This window comes from Gadus morhua, chromosome 23 (assembly GCF_902167405.1).
Source record: "Gadus morhua chromosome 23, gadMor3.0, whole genome shotgun sequence".
Lineage (NCBI taxonomy): Eukaryota > Metazoa > Chordata > Actinopteri > Gadiformes > Gadidae > Gadus > Gadus morhua.
Genome location: NC_044070.1, coordinates 11457206 through 11479419, shown reverse-complemented (window position 1 = coordinate 11479419; position 22214 = coordinate 11457206). Strand labels below are relative to the sequence as shown.

Sequence of the window (22214 nt, the reverse complement as noted above, 5' to 3'; positions counted from 1 at the left end):
CGCCGGCGAACTCCTCTGACCACTAGAGGGTGCTGCAGCCTCTTGGGTCTATTGGAACACGTGTAGCCGACTATAGCCGCCGAAGAAGCAGGTAGGCGATGTCCCGGATGTAGGCACTACTTAAAGACGACGAGGCCCAGTTTCTCTCTCTCTTAGTGCTTATCATCAGCCGGTGGCGTCCATTCCTGGCTCACCGCTGTTCGCTTGGAGTACTTACGAATAAGTCGGTCAGGAATAATCAAAATGGTAAATATTGGCGTCACTTTCGATATGGATTTACTTAGTTTATTTACAAATATGCTTTGTGTATTTATACAGTTGCTGATTTGCAGAGATAACTGCTCACTATGCTAACACTAGCTAGCATAGTGAGCTGGAGCAAGGCACGTGGTTTATTTATTTTTTCCAGTGTAGTAAAGCTATGGGGTGAATGTCGATAACCCCTCTTGTGGATATATCGTATCGGTGTAGAAGCCTTCACCTTAACGACAACCCGAGTGTAACCAATACCTTCACATGGCGGGAACAGGCGGCACACTTCAATGTGTTTCCGCCTAGCTGCGTTGAAGTGTAATGGTTGTATATTAACTAATCGAATCGCAATGGTCATTACCTGCTGAGTCAGCTGTATTCGAAATGTCACTAACTAAACCATCTGCCCACGTTCCCAAGTCAAACGATTATGGTCGAAGCGTAATGGTTCGGACCAAGCTGCATCCTTTAAGGAACAACGTAATGGACAGATGCCTCATCCAATTACCTGTTAAATATTTAGATTAGGTGCCTGGCCATGTCCAATTTTAGTAGAAGGCTACTCAAATGGCTGTAACAAGCCGTCTGGGGTTCGAATGGTGACTGTTTTGGACGGGAGCTGATCAAGTGATTAATTTCTCCTTGTTTCAGGCTTTCAAAGAAACCGGCAAGGCCCCGGCGGAGACCGAGGTGGCCATCCACCGCATCCGCATCACACTCACCAGCCGTAACGTCAAGTCCCTGGAGAAAGGTAACTTCGACCTTTTGTGTTTTGCCTAATTTTGAAACCGTGCGATGAGGATAAAAACTTTTTATCTTTGATAAAACGTGATGACCAAAAATACGCTATTCTGAGCAATGCTCGAGTAAAGCCTGCAGTCTTGCTGCGTAGAGACATGTTCTTAACGTGATGTTTCTTTCCACATCAGTCTGCGCCGACTTGATCCGTGGGGCCAAGGAGAAGAACCTGAAGGTCAAGGGGCCAGTCCGCATGCCAACCAAGGTATTAAACCACCACATATCTGGTTAAGCTGCGCGCAAGTGACCTGCAGTCTCAACATTGATGATTAAAACGGTCAACTATACGTGACTAATACGTCTCGAACTTGGTAAACATAAAAGGAGGTTTTTAAATGTGTTGCTGTTTTCTAAATATGCCATCTCTTCCTTCAGACCCTTCGCATCACCACCAGGAAGACCCCCTGCGGTGAAGGATCCAAGACCTGGGATCGCTTTCAAATGCGGATCCATAAGCGTCTCATCGACCTTCACAGTCCATCTGAGATTGTGAAGCAGATCACCTCCATCAGCATTGAACCTGGCGTAGAGGTGGAGGTCACCATCGCAGACGCATAAAAAGCACTTTTGTAATAAAAAGTGAAACGGGATAAAATGTGTCTGTCATGAATAACAGTTCTCTGCTTGATATGACCGTCTCAACTGCATGCAGTGAAAATAATGTGTAACCAGCAATGAGTCCTGCGATAGTCATATCTTCACTACCAGTACTCTTTAAATGCTCAGAAATATAAATCACTTGGGCCTTTCCTTATCAAGGTCTTATAGAGTTGCAATGAATCATTGTAAATAGTTCCATTGGCCTTATTCAATCACATCAATTAAGCCTATGGGTAGTGGTTGTCGTAGTTGAACATCCTAGGGTCCAACAAAATCGAATAATGCATGAAGTCTTGATGCTTAATGAGGCTAGACCTATATTCTATAGTTGAAATATAACATGCAAGCTGTCTGATTTTGGCCGCTGGCTGCATCCTGATAAACCACTCACCTGAAAGCTTAGGTGCGTGAGCCACATAATGAAGGCCTAGATATTTAAATGTGAACAAACCAGTGTAAACGTGATGAATAGGTACGTACACGCGCAGCTTTTACCCTGCACAGATGTCTAATACATAAAACCAGACCCCTTTGAGGTTATCTCTACACGAGCAAATACCCCCGTGTGGGGGGAACTTCAAAAAACGAAATATTACACATGATATGCAATCGGTAGCTAATTATAATACCATATAAGTAGCCTATAATAAAAAGTAAGTCCAAATAAGACCTTCATAATCTGCACATGTTGATTGTTCTTGTAACGATGTCATTATAGTAACGTGTGGTAGATCGAGGAGTATGCCTACTTCAATTTGTGGGAGCACCACCTGTTTTCAATTAAAACGGGATTTGGTCGGAAGGGAGGGGTTCCGGCCCAGCTGTCTCAGGTTTAACATAACTTTTACCACGGTCAACTAGTTCAAGAAACGGTCGTTCATTGTGGTAAACAATAGATTATTCGGAATTGATTGGGAACATTGCAATAAGCAAATACTCTCACTTCAGGCTGACGAGAGATATTGTTCTTGAAGATGAGGGGAAGTATTAAGTCTACCGATGAAGAAACCACCCGACCGCACTCTGGAGCCGTCCTAATGGAGTCTCAATCTCCCTGCGACGTTCTGCCAGTCAGCTCCCTGAACCTGCAGCGACCCACGGAGGTCCCCAGATTAACTTCCATTGGTTCCGGGCAGGCACGTCTCATCATATGCTTCAATTTGTCCTTTTTTTATTAGCAAAGACAATAATTGAGAACTGCTCACACTCCCATTAAGTAACTTCTGGAAATGAAAGATTGAAGTGTAAGAAGTCTAGTATGGTTAGTCTCTTTATTTGTGTTCCGGGAACAATTATATTTGTATCCTACACCACTGCTCAGTGTTGGCCTAGGTCAGTTTTAGCTTGCCACGTCCAATCGTCAAAAATAAAATAAATGCTTGTGCTCAAATGACTGAACCACAGGGGTTCAACATCCTGGTTGAACCCCTGTACTGACACCCGTCTCCTGGGTTAATAGAGTGAAGTGGAGTCCCAACCGCAGACTCTGCAAGTGTACCTGAGAGTTCGCCCCTTCTTCAAAGAGGAACTCTCTGATAAGGAGGATCAGGTAGAGAATGTGGTGACATCACTCAAATGGAGACGCAGGACTGTCGCATATAAAATGTTACATCTGAATGTTATAATTAAATCCCAAATTATATAGCTCACGGTTCTGACCAAGTCCTCTACATGGAGTTTCAGACCTTTCCAATGATTCCCCAGGGATGTGTAGTGATTGAGGACAGCCAGGTGGTGAAGCTGCACGCACCCAAGGGATCAGCCACCCTGAAGAGCAGCGAGAGGGGCATTGGTGTGGCGGTCCACAAATTCTCCTTCACTCAGGTCTGTATCGGTGCTGGTCTCAACTCAGATTCTAATGAGATTGCTGATCAAACACCCTACTATTACTGGAAAATAATTGTATCCCTGGCAGAAAATTCGAATTTGATGTATCAAGACTTCTCGTTTCTCGTTTGTTTAAGAATATTACCAATTGGTCCTTTTTTTTTTTCTTTTAAATGTTTTTAGATATTTGGAGAGGACACGTCACAAAATGACCTTTATGTGGACACGGTAGAGAGCCAAGTGTCTGATTACCTGGCTGGGCAGAATGCATTGATATTCAGCTATGGTGTGACGAATGCTGGGAAAACGTACACAATCCAAGGTACAACCACTGTGACCAGAACGTCCACAAATGTATGTCATGAATACTAATAATTGTGAGTTTTCTGTATAAATAGTATTTATTTTTTGCATGTTTAAGGAACTGCCAAAGATCCAGGGATCTTACCACGAGTGCTAGGCACTACCTTCCAGCACATTGGACGCTGTCAGTATGGGGGAATGGACCTCAAGCCCTACCTGGCCACAGACGCTCAGTGTCTGGGCCCCGAACAAGTGAAGCTGGAGATGAACGCGAGGGCTGCCATTTTTGCAACGGTCTTTCATATTTAAGCAACGTCGTACAGAAGCACAGATGTTGAAATGTCTGGCTACTGTCCATATTCATAAAATGGGTGTATTCTTTTTAATTTGGATTCAAGGACAGAGAACCACTAAAGCCAGATGGAGTCTCCGCAGGCTGCCTTCCTCCTGCCGGTCAATCGTCCACAACCACCGATGATGACGCAGGTATCTGAAGAGGACTGCCCACAAAGCAATGAACCAGTCCACATTATCTGGACTATTGATTGCCTGGGAAATCCATGTAAAGGATCGAAACCATTTGACTGTACTGCAACTTTGTTAATGACCCTCTCCTATAGCCTAAATGGTCATAAGAGACATGAAAGTGGGAAGCTGACTGGTCGCATTTTTAAATGGTCTTTCAACAAAATTGTCCCTTAAACATTTTGATGTAAGTCGGAATCTACTCTCCGTGACCTTTTGTAGCATCGATGGAGAGCGGCTCCACCGAGACTGGGGACTTCACGTTCACCTTATGGGTGGCCTGCTATGAGATCTACAATGAGAGTGTTTACGACCTGCTTCAGACCACCTCGGGACCCAAGTCTAAGAAGCGGGCCACTCTGCGTGTGTGTGAGGACCGTGCTGGGAGTGCCTACGTCAGAGGTGAAACACGTCTACAATGTATCATCCTCAACCTCTTTTACTTTTGATCTAAAGCAGCTAATCCACACTGGTTCAGGGCTCAGTATTTGACTGTTTTTCAAATATCTTGATTTTTCTATAAGCTCGGCATCGTTTAAGTTATTGTGAGACGATTGTCTGGATTTGTTTTACAAATGCTTCTAGATCTAAAGTGGATCAACATTCACAGCCTGGAGGAAGCCAATGCACTTCTACAGTTTGGAAACAAAAATCGTAGCGCCGCCTCAACCAAGATGAATCAATCTTCAAGCAGAAGGCAATCCATTACACTCCACCGTTTTCATTTGAAACCAAGATGTGTTTGATTTAAATGGGTGAAACAATTTTTCTTTCTCTATACAGCCACAGCATTTTTACCATGAAACTTCTCAAGATCAACGGTAACAGGGTGGAAAGGATCTCTGAGTGAGTAGATTTTAATAAAGAGTCTTCAATAAAGCCCAATTTTAAAGGACTATAGTGTTGTACACATTGTATAATTTTAAACAGAGTATTTGCTCCATAGGTTCTCTTTGTGTGATTTGGCCGGCTCTGAAAGATGCAATAAAACCAAGACACTCGGGGAGAGGCTGAAGGAAGCTGGAAACATTAACAACTCCTTGCTTATTCTGGGGAAATGCATTACAGCCCTGCGCAACAAAAATCTGACTGACAAGTACGTAATTTACCTGACGCTTCTAATCCTATGGTGGTCATTTAAATTGGGACTAAAAACTGTCTTCTCAAAGGTGCATTGATATTGTTTAACGGCATCGGTGCCTCGCTGTCTCCTCTTATTACCTTTTTAGCAGGACAAGGAGTTGCTGCATTCCTTTCCGAGAGAGCAAACTCACAAAGCTTTTCCAGGGCTTTTTCTGTGGAAAGGGAAAAGCGTCCATGATTGTCAACATCAACCAGTGTGCCTCTAACTACGACGAGACACTGCATGTTATGAAGTTCTCTGCCGTCGCCAAACAGGTCTGTCTGCATAGCCTTCAACTATTCAGTCCTCAAAAAAATTCAGGCCGTTTGCGTTGCAAAAAATAAAGCGTGATTTGAAGGTTCCTTGGCCGTGGTTTATCACCAGATACTCTTGTACTGGTTGACTGTAGGTGGTCCATGTGATTCCTGCCATATCCCTGGAGTCTCGGTCTCCGTGCCTGCTGGACCGTCATGGCAACCCCCTGCTGAGGACCACGGGGACGGACAGCCCAGTGCCGGACGGCTACGTCTCTGAGGAGGAGCTGCTGGATGAAGAGGACGATGCAGATGTTTCCATCCTGCCCCAGGAGGTACAACCTCTTGGTTCGCTGCTTTCACTTCCCAGGGGACTTCATGTCCAAGTGCTTGTCCTGACTGAATGTGCACTCTTGATTTAGAGGCCCACTAGATGTGAGAAAGAGGAAGAATGTGGTGTTCAACACAGGCGATGCACGTGCCAGCTGGCGTTTTGAATCCCATTTCTCGGCTTCACCCTTTGCCTGACTAGGACCTGCTCACTGTGATTGAGAACCTCAGAAGCAAGCTTCTGGCCGAGAGGAGGAAGAACATGGTTCAGGAGATGGCGATCCGTAAGGAAATGGGAGATGCAATGCTGCAGCAGCTGATGGAAAGCGAGGAGCTCCTCAGGTTGACTAACCCATATCCTAAATGATGCACATTCACATCAGATTGCTCCAGTCTGTCAGTTGACCTCCAGTCTGTCAGTTGAGTTATAAACGCATACTAACGTGGGATTGTGTTTGTTTTTTGTTTCACTCCACTGTGTGAAGTCAACAGATGGTGGAGCTGAAGGAGACTCACGATGACAAGCTGGAGAACACTTTTGAGATGTACAAAGAGGCCTTCAAGGAGCATGCGTATCAGTGTGCTTTGGGCAGAATCGGAGAAGACTTTGTGCCCGTCCAGGAATTTATTGCGGAGGAAGAGAAAGTTGAGGTACGTTTTTTTTTCTAGTATTTATTTGGGGGGGGACTTGTTAAAGAATGGTGACTTGTCATGATCTGATTTTATTTTTACTGATCGCAGTGCTCCTAGTACAATCCACTAGTTTACATGTATAAATGGGGCACAGGGTGTGTCACATTTAGGTGTGACATATTGCTTGTTTTCATGCATAGGTTTTCTATCTCATGACTAATGGATTTATTGTACTGGCACCCGGATCTTCTGGGCCACCGTTGCACAGGCCCTGAGGAGAAAGCTCTCAGAGTTGGAGAACCTAGTGTCTTCCCTCAAGCCGTCAACACGGATGTCCACGACGGACCAGTCCAGCCAGACTGTGGAAGTTCCATTACCAAATAAAGGAACTGAAGCTGGAAGCGAAGCACGATACAAAAGGGTCTTCACAGAAAAATGTGCAGTGGAGAAAATGTGTGCGGAAAAACAGGAGGTATGGAAGAAATATATTTAATTATGTTTTCAGCTCGCCAGCTAATACTTTAGACTTTTAAATTAGAGATATATTTTCTCTTCTAGCTGATCATGGCTCTTGAAAAGCGGCTGGTGGGCCTGAATGAAACTCTGAGGACGGTCCACGCCGACTACATGGACAAATCAGCTGAGCTGGAGTTCCTACGGAGCAAGTCTGAAGACCAGGTAGAACTCTTTCTAGAAACAGCTTGCTACAAAACTTAAACTGTAGCCCATTACACTAACCAGACTTTTGTTTAATTTGTCTTAGACTAAATCCATCGATGACCTCTTGAGAGAAAATGTTGACAAGGACAGTGAGATTGCCTTGCTGAAGGAAGAGGTGTTCAAACTGTCCCAGAGGTCCCCTGTGAAGACCAAGCCCAAACGTGGCCTGCTTGCTAACATCAGGGACTCTGTCTCATCTCCACGCTCCACTGTCATTGGCCGAACACTCAGGAAGAACGTCAGGGCGACGCCTACCGTTGGAGGGAAACCGAGCAGCTAGAAGAGCTAGAGTATTAAAAGTAAAGTGAATGTATTTCTTTTTATGTGAATTTGTTTTTAGTACTGTTTTTAATCTTTTTTTTTTTTTTTAATAAATGTTTTATTGAAGACGAACTAAGCTTTGATTGGGTTCACGTGACTATGAAGGTTGGCCTGACTCGCACTTGGTAGATGATGCACATTCTTTTTCACTACAGGGTGGGTACCTGAGGTTTACGGCACAAAGTGGTGGATATAACGTCATTGAATATTTTTTTCCGGCTTGCATTACATTTTGCAATGGAATTTGCATTAAATAAGAACTTGCATATTCACATGAATGACGGATGCATTGTAATGAGGTGAATTGATAGTTTTGATAAAGGAAGAAAACGACGATTTTTTTTTCTGTCTAAGTCATTCGGATAAAGAAACTCATACGTTTTCTCAGTTTAGTTACATATAACAGAACAAATTTAGCAAGAGACAAACCTTTATAGCTATAAATAGTGGACAATTCCTTCTATTCATATTTCACATACAAATAAATGCAACACATGTAGGCTATGTAAGATGACCACCACTTAACATGCTGACCACCACTCACTCACTCAAAAACTCCTCATGGTGGGACTATAAACCTCGTATGCGCTTCCTCCTAGGAACCCATTACCAAGGACCTGGGGCCAAAAAGGAACAAGACAAGCAGTCAATTCACAAAGTGCATCATTCACGCTGCCTCTTCAGTTAAACTTTAAGGTCCATCACGGAAAACCCTCATTGTTTGATGCAGTGTTTCACCACACGCATAACCCTTTTATGAATGTGGTCGTCAAACTGTATGCCAAGTGCTGAATGTATGGCTACCGGTAGTATCTTTGATTTCTTTTTTTTTTCTACTTCAGGGTATCCACTTCAAATCCCTTTGCAGTTTAGTGGACCAGAAGTAGGCCGGGCAACTACAAAGGTATCAGAGTTAGCCCTTCCTCTTTGTTTTGTCCCTTCCCCAGAGCATTGCACTTCCTCTCGGTCAGTGAAAGGGCCATTGTGGTGAAGACAGCCAGCTGCTCACGTCCCCCGTGGTTCTCAGCTATAGTTAATGAGCTTAGCCGCTTGTCCTAGTCTGCATCAGTGCATAGAGGTCAATTGGAGGATTAACACCGTCGCTCGTGGGTTACCTATCACCTTGTTTTAATTTGAATTTCCAACTTTATTCGCACCTATCGACTCTGGACTTTTTACTCTGCAGGATGTGTTTAGGTGTGCTCTTGCTGCACCTGTAGTCTTTGTGTGTGTATACGCCGACATAATGCAGCACGTTGACTTCGAGCCTGACCTGGCCGCTGAATGAGGCGCCCTACTCCAGGTGAGGAAGAGGAGAAGGGGTAAGCCAAGAGGAGCCAAGGGCAGCCGGGTGTAGCCAGAAGCCCACATCGTGACCGGGGTCTGGGGACTCTGGACCAGAGGGAGGGCTGATGCCACTGGTAAACAACAAAGTTGGAGACGATGTGGCGGGGGGGACAGAGAAGGCTTCGGCGGACGAGCAGGCGCTGGTGGAGTCTTTCATGAAGGTGAGACCGAGGGGGTGAGAGGGGCTTCAGGGGGTGAGAGGGGGGATCTGCTTACCTGTACCTATTTTTACGAGGTTTGTCAGAGAATGTGTTGATTTGCAGTCTTCCTTGCCAGATGGCTATTAAATGGTCATTTATTGCAGGATGAAGATATGAAGGTTGTTTTGAACCCTGATATGTAATACATATTAGGACCTGTATTTTTTTTAATGATAAAAAAATACTCTAAATAGTCTAAAAATATATTTATACATGAGTGGAAGTGAGTGGACACTGAGTTATGGTATGCATAAAGTATATGATTTTCTGTCTTAATTTACACAATTTTACAATAAAATTTACATTTCTGCAACTCTGGTATGATATTAATAATTTAAGTCTCACGCGATAGAGATTTATAGACATACTTACTTCTACAAAGATGACCACAACACAGAACCCTCATGCTGATAACCCCATGGCTAAAAAAGCACTTTGAACACACTTATCTTGGTTCACTGACTCATGGTATACTCAGTATATGTATTCCATTAGAGTGCTTTCGTCTGCGATTACACATTGAAAACAAAGACATAGAGCCTTCATTAAAATCACAATGTCTCATCTCTTTATAGAAGAAGATGAATGTCTATGTTGCCTAACGATGTCTAATGATGATAGAGACATAGTTAAGGTTTTTACCGCTTATTAGTATTCATCCAATAATTAGGAATATCACATCCAATCAACCTCACGATGGTCCAACACTCTACCGGTCCCCTGGCTTATCCAGAAATAGATTGATGATTATCAGATTATTTATAATATATTTAAAACCGCGTCATTTTATTGCCCATGGTTATTTCCCAGAAGGTAAATTAACACGGTGTGCAGCAAGATGATATAGATCAGTGGAGCAATTTTGTTCAAGTTTTCTCCAGGATGCGTCAGCATGACAAGACTGACTGTCATGGCCGCCGAGGATAATTCATAACAATCCAAGACCAGCTCATACTACTAATCGGTATTAAGGAATGTAAGTTGCCCGTAGCTGGTTCAGTCTATCGCTCACACACACACACACACACACACACACACACACACACACACACACACACACACACCTTGCACGCACACTCCTTGCACGCACACACAAACACGTTGCCCATCACACAGACCCCCACACACGGACACACACAGCTGCCTGTTGGAATATCATCACATTGCCCTATTAAAGGCTTTACTAACTGTACTAAAAACCGTACTTTAAATGTTGGAAAGGAAATTAGCATCGCAAGAGGTTAGCGTAAATCTTTATCTGGAAGAGCATAGTCTGTTATGGGGTCATCCCTATGTTCCCCAGGTCCTATGTTCCCAGGGTGCAAAGGGTTAGCGTCAGGTTTAGGGTTAGCGTTAGGGTAAGGTCGAGGGTTAACCCTAAACACAACCCTAATCACAGGCGAATCAGAGGCGAAAAAGGCGGTACTTGCCCCTACCATCCTACGAAAAAAAGATTTGCTCACAGGGTTCCCCGGTCACATACAAAGCGGGGAACATAGGACCCGGGGAACATAGGTACGCTCCTGTCTGTTATTACCACCTTCTCTGTTATGAGCATCTTCTCTGTTTAGAAGATGCCATCTTCTCTGTTTTGACAACCTTCTCTGTTATGAGCTTCTTCTCTGTTTAGTCCCTCTTCTCTGTTTAGAGTGGACCATCTTCTTTATTCAGACCATCTTCTATGTTTAGACCATCTTCTCTGATTAGACCATCTTCTTGGTTTAGACCATCTTCTCTGTTCAGAGTGGACCATCTTCTCTGTTTAGAGGTGAAATCCTGTTGAACCATCTCTTTATTTAGAATGTCTCCTCTGTTTAGACTGTCTTCTCTGTTTAGTCTTACCAGCACCATGGATATCTGTCTGGCCCTGCTGGTTTCTCTGTGGAAGCTTAGCAGGGATTGTTTGGCTCATTCTTGGAGTAGGAGGACCAGTAATGGGTGTCCATCACTCTGGCCTGTGTCATATGCTTAACATCAACTGTGCTAACCCCAGTGTCCTGGCCACATTCCAAACCTGGCTCTCCTACCAACATTGCCACCTAATCATTCACTGGTCTCTAAACGGATTGCATCATTCCTGATAGCCAGTGTGTGGTAGCTAACTGGTTGCTTTGTATCCACCAGGTGGGAGCTTCAGCCTGGTAGTGGATAATATGTCATTCAGTTTGGTTGCATTCAATTGATCAGAATAAAACATTTTATTCATGACCATGTCTTACTTTTTTTCCATCTGTTCAAGAACCAATGTACAACTAGGTTTAGGGACTCAGAAAATATATTGAGCTGGCACAAAAGTGTAATCTTTGTTGGCTGAGCCTTTCATTCAATTGGACAAGCAAAGCATACTGTGCACCAAAAAGACAGTGAAACAATCATGGCGAGTATGAATTCATTAAAAAAATTCAATGGCGATATATCGTATTTATATCAAGCAAATGTTCCCATTTCACTATGTTGTAGTCATGTTCCACTATGTTGTGGCCGTGTTTCACTGTGTTGTGGACGTGTTCCACTATGTTGTGGCCGTGTTTCACTGTGTTGTGGACGTGTTTCACTGTGTTGTGGCCGTGTTTCACTGTGTTGTGGTCATGTGTCCCTGTGTTGTGGCCGTGTCTCACTGTGTTGTGGCCGTGTTTCACTATGTTATGGCCGTGTTTCACTGTGTTGTGGCCTTGTTTCACTGTGTTGTGGTCATGTGTCACTGTGTTGTGGCCGTGTTTCACTGTGTTGTGGTCATGTGTCACTGTGTTGTGGCCGTGTTTCACTGTGTTGTGGTCATGTTCCACTATGTTGTGGCCGTGTTTCACTGTGTTGTGGTCATGTGTCACTGTGTTGTGGCCGTGTCTCCCTGTGTTGTGGTCATGTGTCACTATGATGTGGCCGTGTTTCACTGTGTTGTGGCCGTGTTTCACTGTGTTGTGGCCGTGTTTCACTGTGTTGGCCGTGTTTCACTGTGTTGGCCGCGTTTCACTGTGTTGTGGCCGCGTTTCACTGTGTTGTGGCCGCGTTTCACTGTGTTGTGGCCGTGTTTCACTCTGGGGATCCAGGTGGTGGCATGCTTCAGACACCTGGCCTCCTGTGTGGGTGGCTGCACAGACACCCTGCAGCTGAGAGACGAGCTGAGGCAGACGCGGGAGAAGGCCCAGAGTCTGGCCGGGGTCTGCTGCCAGCATCTCACCGCCCGTCTCCGGGACAAGAGCTTGCCGGACGAGGACCGCAGGAAGATGGACCTCCTGTGGGTGGCCTTCTCCTCCGGGCTGGAACTCCTTCACGCTGACCTGTGCAAAGTGTTTGGCATGGCCAACATCTTCTGTCTGGCCAACGCCAACGTCTTTGTGCAGACCGGCATGCAAGGTAACAACGGGAGGTGGTCAAGGGATCCAGGGAGTCGTACGATTTGTTTTAATCCATTTGCATGTGTAATACCAAACCAATATGTAATTGGTTTTGGGGTTTGGCTCTCCGTTAAAGATGGCAAAACGGGAAAAAATAACGCCAAAGGGATAGCCCTATCTCTGGTGAAACACGTGCTTTCACATTTGCTCTCTTTTGCATTTGCAAAATATTGGCAAAAGATGAAGTCGGTTTTTATAGAAGCAATGGCAGGTCTTTGCAGAAACATTCTTCTTCCCTTCTTAATTTGTGTTATGTTTGTAAATAACATACCTAACTGTATTTGTAAAGCGAGATACAGCATGTTGCAACAAAACATTGCTGATACCCGATGGTGATCAGACGAAGGCAGCAAACGTTGTCCCACTTCATTTCAATACTTCTAATGATACCAGCGGATGATGGGCAGTTACCTTGTGAAGGAGGGAGCAGCCTGTCTAACTGGCTCTGGTCCGTAGGAGGAGGCAGCGAGGTGGCGGCGCGGGCCCTCAGCCTGCCCGACCTGCAGGCCTCCAGCCCGGGTCCAGCGCTCCCGGCCGGCCTGGAGCCCCAGGAGACCAGCGCCATGGAGCAGGAGATCCAGCGGGTGGACCGCATGATCGAGGACATGGAGGCCAAGGTCAACGTCCTGCGCTGGACGGTGGAGCCCCGCGGCGGGCCCGAGGCCGCGGACCCCCTGAGTGGCTCGGACAGCGTCTCTGTGGCACTGCTGTCCATGGAGGAGGAGGGGCCGGAGCGCGGCGGGGGCATGCCTCGCAGACACGTCTTCATTGGGTTGCTGCTGTGCGGCGCGGTGCTGGTGGTGGCCACTCTCTCCATCTGCATCGTGCTCTTCTCCTGAGCAGACGCTGGTGTGACCCCGTCGTGCGCTTACACACACACACACACACACACACACACACACACACACACACACACACACACACACACACACACACACACACACACACACACACACACACACACACACACACACACACACACACAGAAAGTAACTTGCAAGTGGAAAACTTAAAGACAAGAACTTCCAAAAAGACGAAAAAAAAAAAACATTGATCGATTCAACTAATTTATGGGAATGCTGCATGGAAATAGTAAAATGTTAAATATAGAAACTTTGTCAAAACCCCCAAATCCTCAAATGTTGTTCTCTAGAGTCACCTATAGGTGCTGTATTATGATGCGAGTTGTGAAGAGAGAGAGCAGAAGAGTTATGAGAGTTATTCGCTGTTTTGAAATGTTCGACTCAAGCTCCTTTGATTGACAGGCAAGATGGATTTTGTGAACCAATCCCTGGAAAGATGCCTTGATCAGTTCGAAACTAGTCGGGGGCGGTCGAAAGTCTAATTTGGCCTATACAGAGGCAGATGCAGTCATCTCCCAAAGATATATATCCACAGGGTATTTCCATCATTAATAGCTGACGGATGGCTATGACATTTATACCAAAGGGCACTCAATTAATAGCTCTTCAATCCTACCTACAGCACCTTTTAAGATTAATATTATTTTTAATTGCACAGTGACTTTACACTGTCACTGCATCATAATAATTCTGTTTTATCTATTTGCTCTCTCCTAAAATAGATGAGCAATAAACATAGAACTATTTAATGATGAAACCCAAATGAGAGAACTAGGTCATTTTCAATATATGATTTAATGGTATAACAAACTTCACCTTACATGAACCAGTAATGTATGTCACTAAAAGCCAGAGAATTATTAAAAACAGAAAATATAGAAAATATAAATATGAATCATTTTAAGCAAAATTATGGATACATAGGACTTAAAATTATTAAAAGATCTTGACAGGAAGGGTGCATTACAAATTAGTTGATTCTCATAATTTGAAAGTGCACCAATCTGAATAACTCTTAGCTAAGGGGCAGAACCCTTAGCTATTTGCACATAGTTATTTATCGATTCAATATCGCTGTTAGTATGACAGTGGTGACAATGGAACAAGAGCGCATTGTGCCATAGATGGCTGCCTGTCCGAACCCAAGCAAGCAACGCAAACGTCAAGATGAGGTGACACTAAAGCTAGGGTAGGCCATCTATTTTAGAAGCAATTTTGTAATTTTTGTTCAAATTCTTTTTACCTCCCAACAGCAATCAATTAATCAAATGTACTGACAAAAAAGTAAATAATCAGGTATCTATGGCGGTCGCAGGCCTGTATTAAGCCTGTCCAATTATTTTATTCGGCCTGAATGAAATGATTTGGAAGGCCTTAAGGGAGGGCTGGATTTTTCCGGTTGTACACTTTGAAAATCAAGATCAATCTGTCTGGTATCTCCAGAAAACTCTGAGAAAACTCTCCAGAAAACCGAAAACCGTAGCTTTAAGACTCTCGAAGCCAAAAAACATTGCCAACCATGTTGGTTGTAAAGAATTAATGATGATCTATTTTGCTTTTCCCTGAAGGTGACACAAAACAGAGCAAGGATTGATTTTAATCAGGGTTACCGGTTGGTACCCAATAATAATGTTGTTTTGACAAACAAATCCACATAATTCTGTGTCCACCAGTGAAGAAAAGAGAATCTATTTTGGAAACACAGATCCATCATCCAGAGAACAGACTATGAAAACATTTCAGACTAGCTTCACTGTTACTGTTTAAGTCATAAATATGAGATGGTGGGACATTTTGGTGACATGAATGAATGATCACATATGACAACCAAAGAATGACAGAAGTAAAATGTTAAAGGCAGAAACATTCAGCTGTAAGAAGCTCTAGTCGGAAATGAGACAAATCACTAAAAAATAAACCAACTGTTCCTTTAAATCACACAAGGATCACGAAGGTCTTAATCATTTATTTATTATTGCAGAAGAATTACTTTGCCGAGCTACTGTACATAATGTACTATTTTCTCATTGATTACTATTTCTTGAATTATTAATTAGCTAGATGTTGAATAAAGCATTTGTACATATGCACTTATTTTGAATGAAGGGATATGTAGAAACGATGATAGGTATATTACTTGTAATAAAATTGCAAAGTCAAATCCTTTAAACTTTTGTGTATGTTTGTTTGTGTTCTTTGATGTAACGTTAAAGAACAAGCAGAGCAGGTCTTTGATTTGTACAAAAATACACAAGAGCCTTGTAGAAATTGTTGTAGCAACTAATAGTAAGTAGTTGTAGTAGTAGTAGTGGTATTGTTAATACTACTAATAATATTAATGACAATAATTATAAGAATACATTCTTCATAACAAAATGATTAAGCTACTAATAATGATAAGATGCTAATAATGATAAGACATATAATTATAAATCAGCATCATAAGCATTATCAACAATAAATTCATCAATATTCATCAAATACATTTTCATAGTACCAAAGCCACTATACATCAGAAAGAAGGTAAGCAGTAACAAATAAATCGAGTGAGGAAAGGCCTGGATAGGCATGGGTGGATGTGAGGACAGGTTGTTAGAAGATTTTGCATTTTCATTTTGAATTAAGGGCTATCAGATTACTGGATTTGTTTTGATTGTCCTACTAGTACTGGGATAGGAAACTGGTATGAAATATGTACTCTCGCGAGACAAAGCGGTACTTTCTAAAAAGAGGACGACCTTTGTCACAACTACGACTTTACTTGTCATTAAAGAGAAACTAAAAAGGGAGTACATATGCAAGTGGTGAGTGTAGCTCCGTTCTACTGTTTGAATCGTTGTGGCCAGGATTAAGAAATGTTATTGAATCTGTTTCATTCAAGAGCGATCGTACGTACTATTTGGTGTGATTTTAAATGTGTTCCCGTGGTCAGTTATTATGTTAAAGCAACGACACGGCTCACATCATTGAATAAGATATGTTTGAATAGCGTGAACGCCTCGCGGGGATTCACCATCGATCATAGTGTTTTTAGCAAGAAGACGTCACCGGTATTAGGAAAATCTCCTAGACCGGTTACTACCCGCCGGTTATTAGACACAAAACGTGTGTTTGTACGAGGTAAGTAAAATGGAAAGACTATTGTGAAGTTATTGTTGAACAACGAATGATGTCACATTATGTCACATACCCAAATTAACACTACCTACGTAAGTTTAAGCAATTAGTCATTCTAGTGATCACGCCCGTAGCCTGTCAGTATGCTGGCATGTGTATGTCTGTCTGTTCACTGTCAACATTGACCATGCTGGTACGCCCTGCATTGAGAACCCCCCGTGTATTGTTGAAAGTGAATTCAACGTTAGCGATATAATGTTCTAACAGAAACAGTTCCGTTGCGTCATTTCTGCTACTGAATTTAAGAATGAATGAAAGGCAAAATAATACTATACTGAAAATGAGCATTAGTATTTTAAATATAATTGTTTGAAAAACATGCACCTTTTGAATCGAACTGTCTGTTTAAAGTCGCTTTCTTCTTCCGTCTTGTGTTTTGAATGATAGAGCTGAGTACCTCCCTCAGACAACTCCAGTATGACCTCAAGGCAGGCGATCCCAGGGCGGGGGGCCGGGCACGCCTCCTTTTTGACACCCACGCCATGGTTCGACTCCTTGAAGACAACGGTTGGCATCACCTAGATTGTTTTGAAACATCTGCCAAAGGGCCAGGCTTCGGTTGATACCCGGCTTGGATCCGCCTGATGAGTGAAATTGCGTTGTGTTTAAGTATTCAGTAGGACTTTTTGTTTCTGTTTAGGTTCCGTATGACCTTGTGTTTCTGCTAAGGTTTCAGTATAAACCTGCGCTGTGTTTGTGTTTAGGTTTCAGCACGCCGCAGGCGGAGGTGATGGTCAGCATGCTGGTCAGGACCACCCACTCAAACATGGACGCCATCTACAGCGACATGGCCACCAAAGTGCAGCAGGTATGAGAGGACGAGATAATAAAAGATCAGTGGTGTAAGATGATTCCTAGAACAGGGTGTCCGCGGAGGTCTTAAAAGTCTTAAAAAGTCTTAAATTCATTTTTCTAAATTTAAGGCCTTAAAAAGTCTTAAATTCGTCTAAAATGTCATTTGCTGGTCTTAAATTTATAACTCGGAGGTCTTAAATTTGTCGGGGCAGGGTAATTACATTTTTATTTTTCTCGCGGGACTTTTCGGGAAGGAGATGTACGAGGGGCTACTTTCTTGCTAGCTGCATATATAAACGGATGTCTGCGCGCTTGCTAGCTAGTCTGCAACAATGGGTAAATGCAAGTTCAACTTCAGTTGGCTGGAAGACGTCCGTTTCCGAGGTTGGCTAGCGTCCGTTGCCAACCCAGAACAGGCCAGATGCATTCCGTGCAAAAGTAGCCTACATTCAAGCTCGGCACCATGGGGATTAAGGCTGTCGTCAGCCATATGCAGAGCCAAAAACATAAAACCTCTGCCAGGAACCACACACAGACCCCAGCCATTTCTACGTTTTGCATCTCTGCCCCGGCGCCACCACCGCAGACGGTCCGCGCTGCTGGCACTGACCTGAGGGTAGCATTTGGTGCGACACCAACACTGAAAGCGGAGGTGTTGTGGATTCTAAACACAGTGGTCAAGCACCAGTCCTACAACTCGAATGAGGGGATAGGAGATCTCTTCGGTTTGATGTTCCCTGACTCTCAAATCGCGAGCACCTTTACTGCTGGAAGGGACAAAACGGCGTATATAACTCGCTTCGGACCAGCGCCTTTCATCCGAAACGAGCGAATCTGCAGCGTCAACAAGGTTGATTTTGTTTTGATATTTGAGACGTTGAACCACGCCAATAAAAGCAAGCAACTTGACGTGCACGTTCGATATTGGGTCGGAGATCGAGTGCATTCCCGGTACTTGGGCTCGCAATTCATGGGGCCCCACATATATGGGGGTAAAAGGGATGATGATACATAATATTTTGTAGACAATATGCAGAATCTTTTCACTTACGAATTAACACGGTTGGCTATTTTTGCCAGCACGCCACCCTAGCCATATTATGGGCAACCGTGTTCCCCTTGGCTGTGATTTAAACTTTGAATTCCTTGTAGGAGTTCATAATAATACATTGCTCGCCTTGGATGAAATACAACGCTCTTGCGCGATTTATTTTGCATAAGGGTGATTCAAATGACGCGAGAAACGCCCCTTTTATGTGAACGCGCATTGAACCTAAAGCGGAAAACCTGGTTCAACTAATTGAATCTAAAGTGAGCGTCGTGGTACCATTTAACTGTGATTGCGAGTTGCGGCTCTGTCGAGCCAGGTTTTCCCAAGAAAGCCTGGGTATGTTCAACGAGGTTTGTGGTATACCCCCCAGGTCTTACTGAAGGCATTTATTTAATGGTGAAAATATTATTAATAAGTGGCGTAAATATCGACGGTGCAACCTGTGCAGATGCCCGGTGCAACTACAGCCCAGACGCTGTCACCCTCCTCTCAACAACTTACAACTTGGGTGCACCATAAATACATGCTGGTGCACCCAAATTAAAAATGTAGGCGCACCAGTGCACCCAAGGAAAAAGTTAGTCCGGAGCCCTGGAGTATCACTTTATGTTCAATAAACAGACAAAAAGTAAAATTGAATGAGTCTCATCGAGTGACACACATGCTATGCTTGGGTTGTAATACAGCGGGATCCCCCCGCCATCGCGGGTTTAAGGTCTTAAATTTCATTCAAGGTGGTATTAAAAAGGTCTTAAAAAGTCTTAAATTTGACTTGCTGAAACCTGCAGATACCCTGTAGAATGCACTTGATGAAAACCATTAGTGCTATTTCTGCTCGTTAATTGGCCTAAATTACCCTTTTAAATGTGTCAGCTATACCAATGAGAGTGAGAATTAATAAACCTACTGATTGTATTGCCTCATCACCCCTTTTAAAAACATTTGAGATATAATTGTCATTCCACACATCACTATCGTAGCAGCCCTTTTACCCCCTTTTTTATTATGTCATCTTTTGACTGAATCAACTTTGGTCAAGAGACCGTCAGATTTGGAAACACGATAATATAATGTGTTTAGGGAACACAGATAAGATTACTTTGTCTTCTTCAAAAACCATACACATTTGCATTGAATGGGAGACAATGAAGACTAACCTAACACTTGATATTAAACCACATCAACAGCTTCAATCGCAGGCAAAGAACAAATTTGCCGTATCCAATTTTTGTATTTTCACCTGGCACACATTTTCAATACTGTAATACCATGTGATTTGTCGCAGGTGGTGCTGTCCCCTTATTTAAACATTTGGTAACGTGTGTGGGTGTGTGTGTGTGTGTGTGTGTGTGTGTGTGTTGGTCACTCTCTGAACCAATGGGACGGGTGACATCAGGAGATAATGTTGCAGCGAGTCATGTCCCAGATAGCAGCCGTCAAGAAGGACATGATCATTCTGGAGAAGAGCGAGTTCTCCATGCTGCTGGCAGAGAATGAGGTCTGTGGAAGGATTTCTTTTTTCCTTTTAATGAGTCACTGAGATAACCAGAGAACCATTTTAATGCTCTGACCAGGGTTAAAGTTCCTGGTGATTAAACCCTCAATAGCGTCCCTCCGGGCTTCACTAAAACTGTATATCTGTCAAAATGACTTTTTTGTTCAAATTCTGCCGAAGAGCATTAAGCTTGAACACATTCTCGCCACAAAAATAAACCTTATTAATAGAACTCTTTTGTGTCAATAGCGAGTACAGTTTGCGGGGAAAAAACGCTTAATGCTCTTTGGCAAAATCGGCACAATGAAGTTCTTCTGCAATATAATATTGGTTGAGAATGTGAATGATGCCAGGAGAGACGGTTGCGATGGTTAATCACCCAGACCTGTATTGTCCTTTTATGCTACTGTGAACGCTAAGCAACATTACGGATGCACTTAGACTGTTACAGGGCAGTAGAACAGTCTCCCTACCGTACCTAATTGACTGTATAATGGAGTGTGTGCTCACTTTTGTTCACTTTTTCCTATTCTTCAAGAAAGTCAAGATACATCTGTTACAGCTGAAGGGCCAGCTGGCTGTGAGTATTACTGAGTTGAAATTTGTTCTGAAAAAAAAAGTGAATCCATTTAGATATTTTTTTTTGATTTTATACTGTATGTAGATAACATTGATACTTTGTTTTGCATATTGGTCATCTGCATATATGTGCTAAAATCAACTGCCTTCATTGTGTTTGCAGGACTTGATGAATAAGGTGCGCTCCGACACCCTTTTAGACATGAGCATCGAGAAAAGCCGTGTGAAGGAAATGGTAAGGGCTATGAGCAATGGGAAGTAGCTGTTACCGGTTTATTCTGCTTTCAACGTACCTTCTCTTAGTTCTCGCTGTCTCATCATTTGAGAGTTGTTTTTCTTATTATTTAGAAAGCACTGTATGAGAAGAAACTCTTCGAAACACGAACAGACATAATGGAAATGGTAAGTACTTCCATTAGTCATGTTGTCCATAACACACTCGCAGTAAGTCTTGCTGTTATGCCATTAGTTGTTTTTGTAATTTGGTGTGGATATCTGCTTCTTACAGAATGCAGAGCACGATTGCCATTTGACCCGGACTAACATGAAAATAGACACAGAGGTGGCAGGTCTTAAGACTATGTTGGAATCACACAAATTGGACACCATCAAATACCTTGCAGGTAGGAAAAAACCTTGGTTCTTAACGGATATCCATTAACCATGCCTTGTCATTGTCAAATTTTAATTATGAATACATAGATATCTATATATAGATAGTCATTAAGATGGAAATGCAAAAGATGATCATATTAGAATAATTATTTTACAATTTCTTTTACTGAAAGAACATTATACGACTGGCAATTTTTTTTCTGCCCTTCTTTAGGTTCAGTGTTTACCTGTCTGACAGTGGGCTTGGGTTTCTATCGCATTTGGATGTAAACGAATCAGCAACACTTCCACTGCATTCCATTCAAATGTGTTTAAACTGTGTTGATGTATTCACCAACACATCCGGGTTTCCACTGCACAAGGTCCCCTTTTACTTACCGAGTCTGCTGCCTGTTTATGGAGATCAGGTTTGTCTTCAGGTCTCCAGATTCAGTTACTGCACACCAAGGAAGATATGCATCCCATTGGTCTTATGGAATAAGAGCACAATTCCCTGGGTTGAACGAGTCGTGGATGGATTGCTTTCATTCTATTGACATTCAGTAACATATACATTTGGCCAAAAGCCAAAAAGTGTGCTTTGAAAAGGAATTTAAATCTTCAATAATATTTAGTAAAATTGATTATGTTAATATTGTCTTTATAATTCAAATTATGGTAATAACCTAGCCTGGCAAGCCAGACCCATATCGGAAAGATATTGGCTCCCTGGCTGACTCCCTGGCTGCAAATTAAATTTGCTGCCGCTAGGGGCGTCTAGATTTCTAGGCTAGTAATAACCAAGACCAAAATAACAATAAAAATGTTTATTTGAGATTGACTACACTGCAAGGTAATATAACCTGAATTATATTATTTATTGAGATCAAATATTTGTTATCACATCATTGTTAATAAAAGCTTATTTTATTATTGTAAAACAAATGTGTGATTTGTTCACAATAAACATAAGTTATTGATTTAGAAAATGTAAACCTTTCCAATAAATGCTGTCAGAAAGGTGATCAGATG

General features: G+C 42.9%; 4 protein-coding genes and 1 non-coding gene across 7 annotated transcripts; all 5 read left to right on the top strand.

Moving 5' to 3' along the window:
• Positions 1 to 90: 90 nt before the first annotated feature.
• rps20 (ribosomal protein S20) lies at positions 91 to 1640 on the top strand. Its single transcript, XM_030348882.1, has 4 exons — positions 91 to 246; positions 904 to 1003; positions 1182 to 1255; positions 1426 to 1640. Exons 1-4 carry the CDS (start codon positions 244 to 246, stop codon positions 1606 to 1608), a joined length of 360 nt encoding a protein of 119 aa, XP_030204742.1. The 5' UTR covers positions 91 to 243; the 3' UTR covers positions 1609 to 1640.
• Positions 1043 to 1114, top strand: LOC115537862 (small nucleolar RNA U54). Its single transcript, XR_003974945.1, has one exon. It is a non-coding gene; the product is annotated as a small nucleolar RNA U54 (small nucleolar RNA).
• Positions 1641 to 2454: 814 nt separating the features above from the next.
• zgc:56231 (KISc_KIF23_like and GBP_C domain-containing protein) lies at positions 2455 to 7964 on the top strand. Of its 2 annotated transcripts, none has more exons than XM_030348788.1 (17): positions 2455 to 2786; positions 3110 to 3199; positions 3355 to 3474; positions 3661 to 3799; positions 3899 to 4074; positions 4179 to 4266; positions 4528 to 4707; positions 4891 to 5002; positions 5089 to 5151; positions 5252 to 5401; positions 5538 to 5703; positions 5838 to 6017; positions 6215 to 6354; positions 6498 to 6663; positions 6914 to 7117; positions 7204 to 7323; positions 7409 to 7964. In XM_030348788.1, exons 1-17 carry the CDS (start codon positions 2625 to 2627, stop codon positions 7643 to 7645), a joined length of 2493 nt encoding a protein of 830 aa, XP_030204648.1. In that variant the 5' UTR covers positions 2455 to 2624; the 3' UTR covers positions 7646 to 7964. The 2 variants fall into 2 exon arrangements, with proteins under 2 accessions (XP_030204648.1, XP_030204647.1); XM_030348787.1 differs by having other exon boundaries at positions 2456 to 2786; positions 5535 to 5703.
• Positions 7965 to 8331: 367 nt separating this feature from the next.
• Positions 8332 to 13541, top strand: rgs9bp (regulator of G protein signaling 9 binding protein). The gene is made up of 3 exons (XM_030348865.1): positions 8332 to 9194; positions 12281 to 12587; positions 13085 to 13541. The coding sequence occupies exons 1-3, from the start codon at positions 9099 to 9101 to the stop codon at positions 13465 to 13467; spliced, it is 786 nt and encodes a 261-aa protein (XP_030204725.1). The 5' UTR covers positions 8332 to 9098; the 3' UTR covers positions 13468 to 13541.
• Positions 13542 to 16236: 2695 nt separating this feature from the next.
• On the top strand, positions 16237 to 22207 carry mcur1 (mitochondrial calcium uniporter regulator 1). Of its 2 annotated transcripts, none has more exons than XM_030348858.1 (9): positions 16237 to 16611; positions 17056 to 17175; positions 17373 to 17476; positions 19911 to 20012; positions 20548 to 20589; positions 20752 to 20823; positions 20937 to 20990; positions 21097 to 21211; positions 21418 to 22207. In XM_030348858.1, the coding sequence occupies exons 1-9, from the start codon at positions 16347 to 16349 to the stop codon at positions 21471 to 21473; spliced, it is 930 nt and encodes a 309-aa protein (XP_030204718.1). In that variant the 5' UTR covers positions 16237 to 16346; the 3' UTR covers positions 21474 to 22207. The 2 variants fall into 2 exon arrangements, with proteins under 2 accessions (XP_030204718.1, XP_030204719.1); XM_030348859.1 differs by having other exon boundaries at positions 16243 to 16295.
• The last annotated feature ends 7 nt before the right edge of the window (positions 22208 to 22214 follow it).

Excerpts from the sequence above, each read along its gene's own strand:
- mcur1 (XM_030348858.1), top strand. The coding sequence starts at position 16,347 with ATGTTATTGAATCTGTTTCATTCAAGAGCGATCGTACGTACTATTTGG. Across the intron at positions 16,612-17,055 it reads AAAACGTGTGTTTGTACGAG|AGCTGAGTACCTCCCTCAGA; the intron begins GTAAGTAAAATG and ends TTTGAATGATAG. Across the intron at positions 17,477-19,910 it reads TGGCCACCAAAGTGCAGCAG|GAGATAATGTTGCAGCGAGT; the intron begins GTATGAGAGGAC and ends GGGTGACATCAG.
- rgs9bp (XM_030348865.1), top strand. The coding sequence starts at position 9,099 with ATGCCACTGGTAAACAACAAAGTTGGAGACGATGTGGCGGGGGGGACA. Across the intron at positions 9,195-12,280 it reads TGGTGGAGTCTTTCATGAAG|GTGGTGGCATGCTTCAGACA; the intron begins GTGAGACCGAGG and ends CTGGGGATCCAG. Across the intron at positions 12,588-13,084 it reads TGTGCAGACCGGCATGCAAG|GAGGAGGCAGCGAGGTGGCG; the intron begins GTAACAACGGGA and ends TCTGGTCCGTAG.
- rps20 (XM_030348882.1), top strand. Across the intron at positions 1,004-1,181 it reads CGTCAAGTCCCTGGAGAAAG|TCTGCGCCGACTTGATCCGT; the intron begins GTAACTTCGACC and ends TTTCCACATCAG. Across the intron at positions 1,256-1,425 it reads CAGTCCGCATGCCAACCAAG|ACCCTTCGCATCACCACCAG; the intron begins GTATTAAACCAC and ends CTCTTCCTTCAG.
- zgc:56231 (XM_030348787.1), top strand. The coding sequence starts at position 2,625 with ATGAGGGGAAGTATTAAGTCTACCGATGAAGAAACCACCCGACCGCAC. Across the intron at positions 3,475-3,660 it reads ACAAATTCTCCTTCACTCAG|ATATTTGGAGAGGACACGTC; the intron begins GTCTGTATCGGT and ends AAATGTTTTTAG. Across the intron at positions 5,402-5,534 it reads AACAAAAATCTGACTGACAA|CAGGACAAGGAGTTGCTGCA; the intron begins GTACGTAATTTA and ends TTACCTTTTTAG.